General features: G+C 39.2%; 1 protein-coding gene across 4 annotated transcripts in view; it reads left to right on the forward strand.

The window, feature by feature from the left end:
• Positions 1-18,517, forward strand: part of fstl5 (follistatin-like 5) — a 242,777-nt gene that overhangs the window by 126,585 nt on the left and 97,675 nt on the right. For all 4 annotated transcript variants that reach the window (XM_017692046.2, XM_017692048.2, XM_017692047.2 and 1 more), the window contains exons 5-6: positions 10,129-10,325; positions 16,671-16,791. In XM_017692046.2, the coding sequence (XP_017547535.1) occupies positions 10,129-10,325; positions 16,671-16,791 (318 nt within the window). The remainder of the gene's footprint in view (positions 1-10,128; positions 10,326-16,670; positions 16,792-18,517) is intronic.

An 18,517-nucleotide genomic window follows, 5' to 3' on the forward strand; every position in this document is an offset into this window, starting at 1 on the left:
TCCCTGACTGTCTATGTATGTCTTTTTCTGTCAGTGTGAGTAAAAGAGCATTTCTCACGGCAGAAATGATGGCCTCTCCCATGTTTCCCATGTCACAGTATCATCATGCATCTCCATGCATTTCCATTTTGTCAATGCTAATTTTTGTATGAAAATCCCAGCTCTATTTACATTCTGTCAGAAATTAATGAAAATGGACCAATGGCAATGATCCAGAAGGATTCTGCATAAAATCTGTGTTAACTTACATTGAAAGTTAAGAAGATTTATCTTGCACTTTTTTTTTTTTTTAGCAATACAGAATTTTGTTCTGAAAGCAAATGTGCGATTATGTAGTTATGTTCCAAAATGCATTAACCTGTTAAAATCCCAGGCTTATTACATACTGAGATTCAGTAACTACAGGGACTTCAGTGCAAACTAGCTGAGCTGTTGTTAAGTGTGTAATAAACCTTTATGCCTGCCAGTGAGCCGTGGCCATTTAAGGGTTTAAACAACACTTCAGTAAAAACTTCATGACATTCAGTGATGCGATTGGGCTTTACACATACAAGAAATATCAATGCAATATTGTCACGATTGGCCCCTCCCAGTCCTGTCCATGTGCATTTGTTTTGGTATCTTTTTTTGTTTTTAGTCCTGCCCCTCGTTTCGTGACTCCGCCCCTGATTGTTTTCACCTGTCCCTCGTTTTCTCTTTGTTACTTAAGCCCTGTGTTTGCACTTTGTCTTTGCTGGTCTTTGTATCGGTCTTTGTCCTTGCTCTGTTGGATGTCTGGGTCTTTGTAGTTACATGTACTCTTGTTTGAATCCCTGTCTGTGTTTAGTTGGATTCTGATCTATGTCATGTCTGTACCACGATCTGTATGTATTGGCTCAATGACCCTGGACCGTTATGACCCTGATTCTGGATTTGCCCTCAATAAAAGTCGCTTACCTCCGCACATGCGTCTGCTACCTCGCACCACATTACAAATATTGAGACTAACACTTCTGAGACTTAAATACAACGATCGGACTTAACATTATGACCACCTCCTTGTTTCTACGCTCATTGTCCATTTAATCAGCTCCAATTATTATATAGGAGCACTTTGTAGTTCTACAGTTACTGTAGTCCATCTGTTTCTCTGATACTTTGTTAGCCTCCTTTTACCCTGTTCTTCAGTGGTCAGGACCCCCATGGAGCCTCACAGAGCAGGTACTATTTGGGTGGTGGATGATTCTCAGCACTGCGGTAACACTGACGTGGTGGTGGTGTGTTAGTGTGTGTTGCGCTGGTCTGAGTGAATTTTTGGCTTTCAGCAGTCAATTATAAGCATATAGCAATATGTGTGGATCATAAACACATTTTCTCTTAATTTGAGGGGAACTTTACAAAAAACATAAATAAAATAAAAAATCTAATTTATTTCATGCAGTTATTGAATAATTTGCCTTTTGGTCATGTAAATTCAGATGGACAACCCAAAATATACCCTGGAGAATAAGCAGTTAAACTAGTCCTATGCCACTTCCATCCTAAATAAATAAATAAACAGTCATAGATGGTGAACCGAGCTGTGGATGGTTCTCATTTACATCTGGATTTGAAATGTTTATTATGAATATATTAAAACCACTCATGGGGGGAAAATGTGCCTTATCAGAACAGTTTCTATTCATTGTAAAAGCATTTATTTCTGTAAAGCACATAAAAGAAAACCTTTAAAAGGCTCTACAGAACGTATGACTTATATGCCAAATCATTTGCATTCCTTGCATTGAAAAATATTAATTAATATTATTAATCAAAGTGCAGCATTAAATATTTTTGGTATTAAGATATTTTTAAATGAAATTGAGGCCTCTGTCAATATCAATATAACGATTCCCTGGATTCAAACTTTTGTATACGACCGAAGGGATGAGGCAGATGCTTCTTCTGCCAAGTTACCCTAATATGAAAAATGATTGCTAACAGTAGTTCTTTGAATATAATTTTTCAAAAAAGATTCCAAGAAGCACCGAAATAGCTTATGTTATTCTTACAAGCCATAGAACCTCTTTTTTTTTTGGTCCTATAAAGAACATTTTCCTAAGACTGCAGATCATAGCTGTCAAAACAGATCGGAGAAGTAACACCGGGGACACTCAACCTGCCAAGATAAAAGACTGTCTTTAGCAAGGCGCAAATGAATTAACGTGGATGGCACTGAGTAGAATCTCAGGGGCAGTAGTTACTAGTGCTAAACAAAAGACAGAACCAACCTCAAAGCTTCCTTTATAGCTAGACCATCAAAGTAGGAGAACTTGATAAGCTCCACATCCCTTGAAACTGATCTTATGGGCCCAAGGTCCCCTGGTGAAAGACCCATTAAACGTCAATCCGCTGAGAAAAAGTAACACGTGACTTAAATATGTCTTCTGGAGATAAAGCCGGTTAGATATCAATAGAGTTTTCTGGCATCTTTTCTTGTTTGGCATTTATTGAATTAATTAGAAACTCAGTGGCCTGTACTGCTGCCAACCGGGGAGAGAAAAAAGATCAAGCTTCCCTTTTTCTGTGATTCATTCTTCTGGGTCTGCTGGCTCCTTGGTGCTTCATTTAAAAATTTAAACACACATTTAAACAAAGCACTCCGGGCTCCTCTCGCAGTTGGCAGTGAATTGTTTTAGTTGAATGAGCTCAATGATGCTATCAGATTATGTTACCAATGCTTTGGTGTCAGTTAAAGCAAATCTGTTTGATATTTTATTGTATCATTTTCTTGCCAGTCATCTTGTTAGCCTGCCACCTCATAGTGGTCTGTTACTACTTGTGTTGCTTAATTCAGGTCTGACCATTGCTCCACCTGTTTTTCCCTGGTTTGTATTATAATATTTCATACTAATGATGTCCAGTGCTGACGAGAGCCGGATGGGTTCATCTTTGGAGTCTTGGTTCCTCTCAAGGTTTCTTGCACTTCTCTTAGGGAGTTTTTCCTTGGCACTGTTGCCATTGGCAACACTCATGGGGGCTCAGACCTGGATTTTTCTGTAAAGCTGTCTTGTGACAAGCACTATATGAATAAACTTTGACTTGACTTCTCAAAACTGCACTAAACACGGATTTATAATTCTAGAATTATTTTGTTCTTGTAGTTGAAGAGAAATTGGCAGTGGGCGTGGCTTAGCTAGAAATTTGCATGAGGTGCAAATGTGGAAGTGGGTCCATTTACTGATTGGAAGCCATATAACTGGAAACAATGGTTTTGTCTTTCGAACAATCACCTGTGCTAATAACAGTAGTATTAATGATGGTAGTTGTAAGAACAATGGAATAGAATTACATGAAATACATAGATATGATGTCAAGCATGTGGAACAAGTATGATAATGGAAATGCACAGATGTGATGGAAGTATAAACCCAATAGGAGACCCCTAAAAAACCCTTTTAATCTCTGAAAAGACCAGGGTCTGCTGTCGGGGCCAAAGTTTTATTACACACTTATAACCTATAACCTAAGAATAGTTCCCCCAGTTTGCATTGAAGTCCCTGTAGTTGCTGAATAATAAGCCTTAGTATATAATAAGCCTTATTATTTTAAGGGGTTAATGTTAAAAAGGTTAAACCTTTTCCAATTGAAAGTTACTCCACATAATTCTTCATGTCCAAAAAAAAAGTTAGTAGCAATTAGTTTTGTAAAGGTGGAAGACGGAAGCAGACGCTCACAGACAAGGCAGCAGTTAAGGGTTCTGAGAGCTGTAGTCTGAGGTGGCAGCTTCAGCTGCAGTTCCAGCCGTACCGGAGGGAGATATGACAATTCTTAAAAGTGTGCCTTCTGCAGTAATAATTAGAGCCCAACAGTTTTGGGAATGAAAGTCCTTACCCAATAAATAAATGAATACAAGTAAATAAATAAACACTGATTGCATTGATGCTGAGGTCTCAGTGCTGAAGTCCAAGCACACCAAGATTTATACCAAACAAAATAGTATTGAGCATCCTCTAATTGAACTCAGTCAGTAATCAGCACTGCTAAAGCTCTCCTCCAATAATCATTCGTTGTTAATACTGTCACCATGGCAACACTTTTATGGCTACATGCCACCATTGATTATGTACCAGTGTGAGGCATGGGATGACCTACATGTATGGTAGTAGACAGTTGACGACAGTTTGACAAGTGATTAGGTTGAGTGACCATTATTGGTCCCACAAGAGGGAAATTTCACCTCTGCATTTTATCCATCTGTGCAATGAAACACCACATACACACTAGTGAACACATACGCTAGGGGGCAGTGAGCGATACTTGCACAGAGTGGTGGGCAGCCCTAGCCAAGGCGCCCGGGAAACAGCTGGGGTTATGTGCCTTGCTCAAGGGCACTTCAGTCACCTCCTGTCAACTCAGGAGATTGAACCAACAACCTTCCGGGCACAAGGCTGGTTCCCTAACCTCCAGCATAGTTGACAGTTGATGACAAACCAGATATTGCATAGTTAATCAAGCAGTGATGCAACATGTAAGCACAACATTAGAGTGAAGAGCAATGGCACAGTGCTCCCTGTTGATGAAACCCCTCTGATTAAGAGAGGATAGATATTTGGATCAAGCTCATTATTTGTTGAACAGTGTCCTTGCATTCGGGGATGCACATAGCAGGAGGAATCCTAGCTCTGGTAGTATTTCCAATAACGTGAGTATCTAGATTGCTCGCCACAAACAAGGTCATCACCCATGCCAAGCCTCAATGAAGAATGTGACTAGCAGAATTCCTATCAGCATGGTCAACCAGCCATAGCAGAGAAAGCCCATCACCACATCGCAGGTCACCCTGGACATTGTGTGCTGTGAACAGTGCTGTCACGTTTTCAGTTATGCAAGAACACACTGGGAGGTGAAGCAGTACAGATGTTGGACACCATGTCATTACAAACAGGACTCACACGGTGCCATGCATCTTGATTGAAATGAAACAGAAACAAATAAACAATATCAGTGACGGATAACCTTCACTCTCCTGCATGCTTGTTAGAGGACCAGTGCGTATGGAACGCAAGCTGCAATTGTAGCGAGCTCATTCATGAAGAAGCCCTGAGGTCTGATCACGGGAAATGCAAGGATTAGAAGGTCCTATTTAAATAAGCAGTAAATGAGTCTGCTGGAATGTTTTTGAGTGGGATATGAAGAGCACTTATTCTTATGAATATAGTAACTACTTGGACCTTTACATTCATCAGGTTTGAGCCCTGTGAAATTGATAGATCACAGCGACACTTTACAGTGACACATCTGGTAATGATGCATAATGCCATTTTTCATGCATGGAAACCTTGATAGTGATAAAGGAATTCCTAATTTATTCAACACGGGCAATTCTCATTGAGCCAGTGCTTTCAGTGCTCCCATGGCGACCTGCTTCACAGTGTTACCAACATTTAGAGGTCCTATAAAAGAATGAGCAGATTATGTGTAATAGTTTAGGCTCTCTCATCATGCTCAGAGTGGACATGTGTACAATCCTGGTGAGATACGCGCTCACACACCGTTTCACACACCGTCACTGACCTTCATTTCCCTCGGGGAGTGGCAGGCAGACATTTATCTTTTATTCATTCTGCCATTTTTGAGGAAGGCAGCTTTTCTGTCACTCTGGACTGTCAAAGTAGAGGCCACTCAGTGATGTGTGGGACTTAATGCTGCACACACACACACATATGCATATATGCGTACATCATATTTAATACACACACACACACACACACACACACACACACACACACACACACACACACTTGTGTTTTGTACCTTGTCAGGATGTGGATTGTATATCATAAGTCCAGTATTTATTATTACAACTGTTGTATATCATCACATGTGTCAAAACAAAGCTTTGTATTCCTAAACTTTGACAACTTTTCAAAAGAAGGAAAAAAAAAGTTAAGGTGAAAATATTTTATTGCCAGTAATTGTGGAGCATTTCTATTGGTCCATTTACCAAGAACCTTTCACACAGCTGCCATTTTCAAATGTTGTCTAAACATGAAAAGTGACAAACATGGAGATATACAGTTTTTTCAACAGTAAGGTTATGTATATTTACATATAATAACGTGTTCCATATGTTATTTTGTGTAAGTACCTATGCATATTAATAATAATAATAATAATAATGATAATAATATGTTGTATCCTCATTATATGCAGTACTGTGCAAAAGTCAGAGATCCCCATTCATTTGTTTCTTTTCCAATCAAAACTGCCATTAAGTACAAAAAAGTACAAGAAGTTTGAAAATATATACATAAAAAGAAATTTCACAGAATCCTAAACAACTAAATATAATACAAATTTCCAGTATTTATTGTGTTCATCCTTTGCATTTATTACAGCTGCCATTCTATTCAGGAGACTCACTTTCAGGTTGTCAAAGAAATCTGCAGGGATATTTTTCCACACCTATATAGTTCAGTCTTAGAAGTTGGTTAGATTTTCTGCTTCTCACAATCCAAATAATTCCGAACACATTCAGTGATGTTGATTTCTGGACTCTTGGGTGGTCAGTCCATTGTTCAGAGGACACCAGCAGCTTTGTTAGATTCGCAGCTTCTTGAACAGCTGGACATCATTTCAGACCCATAGCACTTGAGTCATCTTCTTACAGTGGAAGGACGGATAGAAACACCTGTGGATGTGTTCAGATCTGAAGCAGCTTGATTTTCTCCTCTCTCTCAAAGATGAAAGCTTTAAGTGCAAACCCCAAATATATAAGTGTGTGTGTGTATATATATATATATATATATATATATATATATATATATATATATATATATATATATATACATACACACACAAACACATACACACACACACACACATCTGTCAGTCCAGAAAACCCAGTAACTACTCTTCCGTTCTTTCTATCATTCTTCATACTTTTCATTCTGCTTCTCTGCTCTGGAGCCCAGGAAATGAATTATCTAATGTCTAGATAATGTCAAAAAAATAAAAATAAAATCTAACTCCAAGTAATGATGAAAATGTTGCATTTGCTTTGAAGCATCAAGTTGACAAGATTTTCTCTTTTATCTATATATATATATATATATATATATATATATATATATATATATATATATATATATATATATATACATTCAGTCATAAGGTTTTCAGTCATAATGTTTTAAGTGCTTAACTCCTTCTTCATGGCAGATTTTTAACATGCCATTGCTAAGATAATGCTGTTCTTTGCCAGCTGTCTGTCTGTGAAACTAGAGATGCTCTAGTTCATCAGTGGCAGCGCACAGATGTTGTGGCTTTTTGTTCTTATGTGATGGGCACATTGTTTGAAGTCAGTGTGCACTTGTGGGGAGAAACTTGACAAATAAAGTCATTTGTTATTCACATGGATATAGAACACTCACCCTGTTGTTACTATATGGAAAAAAGATTGTACTTCATATTCAGTCTTGGACTGTTCTGAGTGACAATAGCCCTACTTTAATGAGCGAATCACTGCTCAGATTTTGACAGTTGGGAGCATTTCAAGCAAACAGTTACAAGGTGTTTCTGCTAGCATTCCACGTCAACCCTCCTCCAGCACCACAATAACACAACACTGCCAATCAATTGCGTTTACGTGAGCTGCACGGTCTATACTACTAACACTGTTTTTTTTTTTTTTATTGGTGTGACAGTTTATGACAGTCAGTAGATGTTGCTACGCAGATATTCCAGGCTTTCTGATAACTGTATATTATATAGAGGCTCTCTCTCTCTCTGTGTGTGTGTATATATATATATATATATATATATATATATATATATATATTAGTCTCTGATACATAAGACATATCTTTCGTATTACCACATTTGTGTTTAGATGTGTGCTTACAATGATTAATCTGGTTGTATTAATACTTATAAACAGAAGAGGAAATTATCTGGAGAAGTAACGTTAGACCATTTGAAAATGGCATTCATGGCCTGCCTGGCCTCAAATCATTTGGCCTAGAGGTGCCTGCCACAGCATTAAAGCATACCAGAACTTTTGTAATAATTCTCCTCTTTTTTGGGAGCTGTGAATAAGAATATAAGCAACATACCTGCTAAGATTATGCTTAATGCTGTAATAATGTGGCTGTCAATGCTGTAATGAACTGCTTTTGACTAGTATATGACATATACTGTGCATTACCCAAAATATCTTAAAAGCTCCATAAACATACGCATTTATACAGCTATAGATCATGACATTTAGTTATAAAATAATGGAGATATTCTACTTTTAATCCATATTTTCACCTGGACAAAAAGTAGAAGGCATGGCTAGAATGTGTCCAAAGAGTGGACACTGGACCGATTCCTACTACACCTAAACTTTTGAATTAAATGTTTATATTTCCGATATGGAGAGAGTATGCCATCTTCACATAAAACACTTGACGGTGCACTATTAATTTAAGTGGGCAGAATATGGATAAAATTGGCGTAGGGTTTAGGTTTTTATTTAAGGAGCTCTATCAAATAGCTGTAGCTACCACAGCACTGGCTTCCTTTCTATTAACAGCTCTAGGATATTAAGGCAACCCACCTTTACCCTGCTGGCATGCTGTTTTCCCTGTTATTGCTGTTCTTTTTACATTTTTTTCATGGTGGTTTTGAAAGCCTGATTTGTGTTTTTGGTGGCATATTTGTTTGAATTAAAAAAGAAAGATACAGCTCTGCTTACAGATCATTAGAAGCTAAACCACGACACCTTTAGAGAACACTTTACATTGAAAGTTATAGAGGGGCTTGCTGGAGGGATGACAGAATGCCAGATGCATTCCTGTTAGTACTGTTACTAAAACCAGCCTTCAATTACTATTTAATGAATGAAGGATCACAATCAATTAAAGATCTTTCAGTGAAGCTAAATTCCATGTTTAAAAATGTAGCTCTAGTATAGAAACTGGGCCTTTACTTTTCTATTACTTCTGCAAACACTGTAATTTCTTGTCACTGCCAGTGTCAACAGACCTCTGAAGTCATGCATTGTTCTGTAGTCGAAACACTGCTGTTATATCCTGTGTTGGACAAAATTGCACCAAAATCAATATATTCTGTCCTGTGTTGTTTAGCAATGAAAGTATATCTCTGTTATGGGATCAAAACCTTGTATCTCCAATATGGTAACTTTACAGGAGAAGGAAAAAGCATACTTTACTTTTAATGTAAGTCAATGGAACCAGACGTTTTTCCAAGTCATTCTGGGTCATTTCTTTTACTCCATTCATTATGAAATTTACACACAATGTAATGGGTGACAGGTAATTTCTAATTATGCCAAAAACTGAAAAACGTCAAAAATGGAGATAAGAGGTTTTGTCCCGACAACAGCGATATGCACTGAAATGATGGTACATGAAAGTACAGCTAAGACTATTGTAAACCAACACTGGTTTAAACTGCCTAAATCTTGTGAGGTTGCCAGTCTTATGATATCCATCCATCCATCCATCCATCCATCCATCCATCCATCCATTTTCTAAGCCGCTTCTCCGTCAGGGTCGCGGGGTCTTATGATATACACTCTTAAAAGGATGGTTCTTGCAGGGTTCTTTAGTAAAGACAATGGTTCTATATAGGACCATGAACTCTCAAAGAACCATTTGCATGCTTAATTGGTTTTGGATGGTGACCTGGTTCTTCAGATTGATGAAGAAGGTGGTGTATATGGTTGTAAATAAAACCAGTGTCTTTACTAAAGAACTCATCATCATCTTCTGTAAGAGTGCAAATTTAGTGCACAGCAGTTTTAGCACACATGTAGTTTTTAACAGCCTTGAAAATCGCAAGATCCCACCGCATTTGAAAGAACAACTTCAAAGGTTTCAAGTAAATTTTTGAAGTTTTTAGTCCAAAAATTTAATACCCTTGATGCCTCTTATTTAGCGGTGATCAGAAACCATGAAATAATGTATAATTCATCTAGACATCTTTGTGTCGAGGTCGGGATACCACAATAATCCATTTCTGTGTTAAGTATAACACTTTATTTTGTTTAAATTACTACCGAATAAAATAATAATAGAATAATTATTATGTAGAGACCTATAGTGGACTACAGTGGACAGTATTCTTAACATCATTTCTTTTGGCATCTCCTCTCTACAGATGATAACTGTCGTCTTGGAGATTATAAGAAACTGAAGACCAAAGTTCTGGACCTCCATGCTCAGCGGTATCTGGCACCAGGTAGCCGAGACAGCTATGAGAAGGACATGGCCTCCAGGAAGCACCTAGCTGACCTGATGTTCAAACGCTTCGATGTTGATGGGAGCGGAAGAGTGGACAGCAGTGAGCTTTCACAGGTGGGGGATGCCTGTTTAGTTTCATTTTGTTTGAACTCTTAAAAGTGGCAATGGGAGTCCACATCTCCTTTATATATGTCTTAAGAAACTCAGCCAGTCTGAATTGCTTTCCATGCAGTTACTGAATAATAAGCCGTTGGATGTAATAAGTCTGGGATTTGAAGAGGTCAGAAATATTTATTGCTCATGTGCTGTACAGAAAATTAATATATCACAATCTATTACAATACACACTCGTAATTGTGGAATTCAGGGGTTTCAGCTGTACACATTGTTAGCAAAAGTATAAAATTAAGCAAATAGCAATTCAGTCTCCATAGACAAACATTGTCAATAGGATGGGTCATAATGAATAGCTTAATGACTTTAAATGTGGCACTGTCATAGCATGATACTTTATGATACCACAGGTCCATTAGTGAAATTTCTGCCCTGCTACATCTGCCCCAGTCAACTGTAAGTGCAATTACTGTGAAAAGAAAGCATCTAAAAGCAACAACAGCCCTGGACTGCTGAGTTCTGAACCATGTAATGCATAAAAATGGCCTATCCTCTGTTGCGTCACTTACTGCAGAGTTCTAAACTGCATCTAGAAGCAACATACATGCAAGAACTGCTTCAGGAGCTTTATGAAATGGGTTTCCATGGCTGAGCAGCTGCACACAAACCTGAGATCACCATATGCAATGCAAAGTGTTAGGTGGAGTAGTGTGAAGCACACCAGCTACGGGAGTCGGGAGCATTGGAAAAAATGTTCTCTGAAGCATTGAATCATACCTCAGTATCTGGAAGTCTAATGAATGAATCTAGGTTCAATGGATGCCAGGAGAGTGCTAGGATAATGTGCAATGTCAACAGTAAAGTTTGGTTGAGGAGGGATAATGGTCTGTTTTTCAGGGTTTTGGCTCAGACCCTTAGTTCTATTGGGGAAGGGCCTTTCCTGTTCTAGCATGATTGACACCCTATGCACAAAGTGAGGTCCGTAAAGGCATTGTTTGACCAGTTTGGTCTGGAGGGCCTCTGATGGTCTGCACAGAGCCCTCACCTCATAGAACTTCACGGAACACTTTTCAGATGACCTGGAATGTTAACTGCAACCCAGGCCTTCTCATCAAACATCAGTTGATGCACTTTTGAATGAATGAGCACAAATTCCCACAGATACAATCCAAAATTTTGTGGAAAGCCTTCCTCGATAAGTGGAGGCTGTTACAGACACAAAGAGAGTTGGCCAGGGGCTCCGTATTAATGCCTATGGTTTTGGAACAGGACGTACAACAAGCTAATATAGATGTGACAGTCAGGTGTCCACATACTTTTGGCCATATAGTGTATTTTATTTATATATTTAAATGTACCGATGGCAAATGGCTCAGTAGTATATTTCAATTTGTATTCAAGTTACACGTCACAATGTGATCCTAAACTGGCATTTATACCCTACATGATCCAGAATAGGACACTATGCCAGATCCCTTTATAACCTTCAGTCAGCTTGAACAGAGCATGAAGGTGACATATTGTCCCTTTGTGTACTGTTTGCTGAGCATGTCATATTTACAGTCTTTTTGAGTGGAGGTGACGGGCTAGCGAGTACAAAGTGGCTTTCCTGGCCTTTCACTGTGAAAGGGTCAGAGCCATGAGCTCCCTGGACTACGTTAAATGACTGCAAAAATAGACTGTGAAGCAAACTGGCTGTGCTAACTTCTATAAGCCAGCCTTCAAGAACAGTTTTGGCCATTTGAGTTGCAGCCCACTGCAATATAAATGCTCTGGAGAAAAAGAAAGATATGAATGAAAATGAAGTTCTAACGCACTCCTGGCGTCCTGCTCCTCCTTGAAATATGATGAGTGTTCTGATGTGTGTTTGAAGTTCATTTTTGATATCAGATCAACCAGCCACTGCAAAATAAAGTCTTTTATGTCTGAAATTCATGTCCTGGCAAGAAAGGTCTAGCTGGAATGTTTATCATTTATCAACTACAGGGATGCATTTTTGCTGCATTCATTTGAAATACTGTGTGAGTAAGCATGACTCTGTGGGTCCAAACTGTTCTGGGCTTTATCCTGAGGCAGGACCTTTACACCTGCGCACAGAGGCCCAGTGCTGCATTAAATAGTTCATATTCATCTGCAAAGACTGCTCTCAAAGCACATCTCTCTCTGTTTGTCAGCATTAGCATCAACTACATTAATACATTAATTCAGTGTACAGTGTTTTCCTGTTATTTGCATCCTCCATATTGTTGTGCATGTTTCTTTGCATTCTCCACATTGGTGTGCTTGAGAAAGGTGATAAGGTGGCTTTCATTTAAGCACAGAGAGAGAACAAATCTTTAGAAGCGAAAGCCAAAGGTGTGCTCTGCATGCAGAACTTTGGCTTTTTGTTGCAAGTCTGCTCAGAGACCCTGTCCCAGGGGAAGATGGCAATCCTTGGCGTAAAACACGTAACGGGTTGCGAGCAGGAAGATTAGAGGCTCAGCTGCTTGGATGGGAGAAAAGGGAAGAAATGCATCAACAAAGTGCTATTTTGAAAGGCTTTAATTATTCGTTTGTCATAGCTAAGACCAGTTTTCAGAGAGGACTTTACTCCTGTTACACAAACTAAAGCTACACCTAGGCGCAACTAAGACTAGTCTTAGCAGTGCACGGATATGTGAATACACTATATTGCCAAAGGCATTCGCTCATCTGCCTTCACACGCATATGAACGTGAGTGACATGCTATTCTTAGTCCATAGGGTTTAATATGATGTCGGCCCACCCTTTGCAGCTATAACAGCTTCAACTCTTCTGGGGAGGCTTTCCACAAGGTTTACGAGTGTGTTTACCACTGCATTTGATGTTTTGCATTGATGTAAGGCTTGGATTAAGCTGCTCGACCATGGTATAACCCATTCCATGAAGCTCACTACACTGTTCTTGAGCTAATCTGAAGGCCACATGAAGTTTAGAGGTCTGTAGTCATTGTTAGTTGGTGACCTCTGCGCACTATGCCCCTCAGCATCAGTTGACCCCACTCTGTCATTTTACGTGGCCGACCACTTCATGGCTGAGTTGCTGTCGTTCCCAATCATTTCCACTTTGTTAGAATACCACTGACATTTGACTGTGAAATATTTAGTAGTGAGGAAATTTCACGACTGGACTTGTTGCACAGGTGGCGTCCTGTCAAGGTACCATGCTGGAATTCACTGAGCTCCCGAGAGCGACCCATTCTTTCACTAATGTTTGTAGAAGCAGTCTGCAGGCTTAGGTGCTTGGTTTTATACACCTGTGAATATGGAAGTGACTGGAACACCTGAAATCAATGATTTGGATGGGTGAGTGAATACTTTTGGCAATATAGTGTACATGTATAAAATGAGGGTTTCGAAGCAGCCTGGGTTACGAAGTAAAACTGCTGTACACTGGCAGCTTGCTAGCTGATGCTACCAAATTAAAAAAGAAGTAATTTCACCAGCAGTGAAACTTTCACATTGATTTAATTACAGAGTCTTATTGAAGTCATGTTGATGGATAAAAAGTAAAAAGTTAAAAAGACATAAACATAAGTGGGTCAACAGGACAAAGCCCACCAGATTTCTTCACCTTTTTGAGCGGTAATTGTTCAAAGTTGTAGTTTGGGGGTTGGTGACCCCCTCTCTCTCTCCTCCCCTGAAACATACCACCGCTATGCACATTTCTCTGTGGTGGTGTGTGGGTATTCTCTCAACTTTATCAAACATACAGAAGTAAATACGTCTAGAGTTTGATTTATGCTAAAATAAAAATCAGCTTATGACAACAGTTGTAAAGTTAAGACAAGTTTTGATTGACATAGCTTAGGACCAGGCATAAGCCATGTTGGTGCAATAGAGGTCTATCTTTAACATTTTGTCTATCACAGGCACATTAGCCACAATGTGTCTTAAGCAAAAAAAACAGGTTTTAAGGATAATAAAATATATACTATGCACTATACTATACTGGACAAAAGAATTGGGACACCTTCACATTACACCTACTGGAGCTTTTATGACATCCTGTTCTACTAATAATATGGACATTAATGTGGAGTTGGTCCTTCTTTTGCAGCTAAAACAACTTCCACTGTTCTGAGAAACCTTTTATAAGATTTTATAGCGTCCCTGGGAGAATTTTTGGCCATTCATCCAGAAGAGCATTGGTGAGGTCAAGGTTTTGATGTTAGACAAGAGTGCCTGGCTCACAGTCCCTGTTCAAGTTCATTCCAAAGGTGTTCGATGAGGCTGAGGTCAGGGCTCTATGAGGGCCAGTCAACTTCTTCCACACAAACTCACCCAGCCATGCCTTAATGGACCTTGCTTTGTGCCACAGGGCTCAGTCTTGCTGGAATAGAAAAGGTTCTTCCCCAAACTGTTCCCACAAAGTTGGAAGTATACAGTGTCTATACAAGTGTCTTGGTGCTGAAGCATTAAGATTTTCCTTGACTGAAACTAAAAGGGGTCTAGGCCATCCCCTGAAAAACAATCATACCGCATTATCCCCCCTCCACCAAACTTTACCTGCAGTCAGGCAGGTAATGTTTTCTTGGCAGACTTGTCCATCAGACTGCCAGATAGAAAAGCATGATTGTTCAAAATCAAGCATAAAGTGAAGTCTATAGCTAGTTTCTCCTCCAGGTGCAGTGTGTCTGATTTTGTTTTAATAAATGAAGTAAATGAAATCGTTCATAAATGATATAAATGAAATGGTCTTTTAAAAGCATACAAGTCAAGGATGCTAAGCAAAACTTTCTGAAACGGCAGTAGATTCATGGAACTAAAACATGAAACAGGATCTGCACAGTTTTGAGGGTTTACAGTGCCATGAAAAAATATTTGCCCCCTCTGGATTTCTTTTACTTTTGCATTTTTTATCACACGTTTCACAAGTCAACCAGTTAAACTAATTTAGTTGGTACGAGGGAACAGTTAGTCTAGACAGAACCAAGCCTAATCACTGTTAGACCTGGTGAATCTAAATATCACTTAAAAAAACTGTTACAGCAATGTGAAGTAGGCTAAAAGCAGACCACTATACCACAATTAAAAGAAAACTATTAACAGATGGAAAAAAAAAGTTGTTGAAATATATCAGCACATAAAGAGTCACAAAAATATTTGTTAGGCTGGAACTCCAGGGAAATCACAGTGATAGCCATTATTTCCAAATGAAGACAACTTGAAACAGTGGTGAATTTTCTCAAAAGTGGCCAGTTTACCAAAATAAATGCAAATTTAGATACATATCTAGAAACATAACACTGCACATGGAAGAAAACTTTGCACCTGTATTTTTGTTGTTTTTCAGTTTTTGACATTATTTGAAAATACCTGTTGCCCTTTACGCTGTTTGTAAATTTCATGAAGATTGAAACAAAAGAAACAGCTGAAAACAGCTTGGAAAAAAGTCTGGTTCCATTGACTTACATTAAAAGAAAAAGTTTTTCCTTCTCCTGTAAAGTTATCATACAAGGTTTTCTTCTGACAGCAGTGATATGTAGGCAATAAACTAACATCAGTAAATACATTGTAGGTTGGTTTTGTAGATTCAAATTAGGCGTAGTTTTGTCAACAGCAATGACAATAGTGTCTTACCATTATATATCTCATGTAGTCTAGGCTTAGGCGTAATCTAGGTCTGGGAATCCAACCCTCTATGTCCAAAAGTTTGTAGCTTCTCATTCTGTTTTTTCTGAACTCAAGGGTATTGATCCTCCCTTTATAACAGCAGTAACAGCTTCTACCCTTATGAGAAGGATTTCCACAGCTTCCCAACTCTGGTCATGGAGTACCTTTCTTGTGTTTTCCAGTTCCCAACACATCCCTGAAGGGCTTGTTACTGAGCTAACTAGTTGGATCAGGTCTATTAGGAGCAGGGGCTACACTAAATGTGCTCGGCAGCAGGTACTCCAGGACCAGGTTTGGAAGATGCTAGACCACTGCAGTGAGGTCAGGCAGTGATGTTGGATGATTAGTTCTGGATCACAAACCCATCACAAAGGCATTGGATGGAGCTCCTTCACTGTAGAGAATGTAGTTCCACTGCTCACCAGCCCGGTGCTGGGAGGCGTTATACCCTTCTAGCAGACACTTGGTATTGGGGATGTTGATCTTGGCTCAGCTGCTTCAGAGTGTCCAATTCTATTGGTCAGTGCTTTTTTATGGAGATCATTCAAGCTGTCTGTGTGCTTGAACTCTTTTCACATATTCCATTTAGTAAAATTTGAGTGACATTGCAAGATGTACAGTATGTGCTCCCTTATCACTTTACAACTACATGCTTGAAAAAGTGAGACAAATCGAGACTAATGGACTTCTCTGCCTGTAACTGTCCTTCAGGTCATTAAGCAAGAGAGTTTGAGCAAGACAGCATCGGAGTGCACTCTGTTCGACTTGCTGAAGTACAACGATGCCAATGATGATGAGCATCTGGCTAAGGATGAGTTCTATGCTGCTTTCGGTGAGTATATTCTTTAAAATATGAAATGATGCCTCACACCACAGAAAAACAAACCAAAACCAAAAAAGGACGATTGACGCCTTTGCCACATCAGCGTTGATTGCATAGAGCCTCTGTTGATGCTCAAGGCATATCTCAGGAAACTCAGCCTTCCCAAAGGGACTCATTCTTGTTCTCAGACCTACTTGACAGATATAACTTATAAGAGGCAAAACTTTGAAACCCAGGCTCTTGTTTCCTTTGCTTCTTGTTAAACTTTGAGGCAATATGCCTGAGGTATTGAGGTGCATCTATGGAGTAGGTTTGTTCCATAGAGGTCCAGGTTTGTTATAAAACTATATCTCCTTCTAAATGAGTAATGAGACATTTCTGCAGGGTTAGTGGCCTTTGCAATGGACTGAAGCAGAAGCTGTTCCTGCTCTAAACTCGCTTCTTACAAGAGCCATAAAGGTGAAGAAAACCCTGTTAAGCTTTAATTGGAGCTTGCACTGATATCTCTGCTTAGGTCATTGAATAGTAACAGCATAAATAACTTTATTGCCAAGATGTTGTTCTTATCGCCCTTCTCATTAAGGGATATGCAGTAAAAGGTGAGGCCTAATAATTACCTCTGTGACCCAGGATTCAGTTAGTACCTGTCATGCTGCAAACACAATGGTGTAGTGAAGTGAAGCTAATGTGGAGGGCATTTTGGTGTTGCCTGTGGTTATTAGTCTAATGTCAGACTCTATCTGTGAGTAACTGGGCTGTTAAATATGGTTTTCCCATGTAGGCTTACAATTGTAAACTGGGATTTGCACAAACAGAATTTAATGGAAATGTACAAATTGTTAAGGTTACGGTTAAGAGTAGGTTTAATAGATTTACATCAGCTATATGACGCCCAATTAAATCTTCCTCATTATAAACCATTTATAAGACCAAAGTGAGATTACCTTGACGTCCAAACGTACTCAAAGTCCTTTTAGTGCATAAAATCTACATTAAGGTACATCCAATGCTCACACATGTGTTAGATTGCAAAAAAACATCGTATAATCTCTGTATAAAAGCATTGGCAAATAAATAGGATGCTCAAGAGCAGCCATACATGAGCTCACCATACCCAATGTAAAGCATCAGTTAGAGATCAATGAAGTGCCCAAGTATTGGACTTTGGAGCGGTGGAATTGTGGTTTCTGGAGTGAAGTTCCTGCTCTAAATGGCTTAATAAAGGCTGAAATAACAGAGCATATCACAGGTGCAGAATTAGATATTCTATAGGAATATAGTTTTAGACGCTTGTTGTGCCTCCCTGAGCCAGGCTTGAGCTAGAGGACTGCACAGGAGTGCAAGATTTCATCCCGCTCCCAGATTTCATCCCGCTCCCATGGAATCATTTGTCCCACTCCTGCCCGCAACCAAAACAGCTTGGTCCACTCATGCTCGCGTCTGCCACAGTGCACTGACATCCAATGTTTGACACAGTCTATTTACCAATACAGTATTGTCTGCTGAAATAACACAGTAGTGATGGTCATCAGGCTGACTGTGAGTAACTTTACCAAATGCTCCCCACTAAACGCAAGCAGGAATTAAAAAATGTTGGTTTCCTGGGCTCAACAGCTGTGGCCATCAGACTGAAGGCTCAGCTGATCGGTTGCTTTGCAACGCTTTAGAATGACTTCATTTACTACAAATTACTTCACTGTTAACCCTTTATATTGTTTTTATGTATGATTTAGTG

The sequence above is a fragment of the Pygocentrus nattereri genome, chromosome 8 (genome assembly GCF_015220715.1).
Source record: "Pygocentrus nattereri isolate fPygNat1 chromosome 8, fPygNat1.pri, whole genome shotgun sequence".
NCBI classification, from domain to species: domain Eukaryota; kingdom Metazoa; phylum Chordata; class Actinopteri; order Characiformes; family Serrasalmidae; genus Pygocentrus; species Pygocentrus nattereri.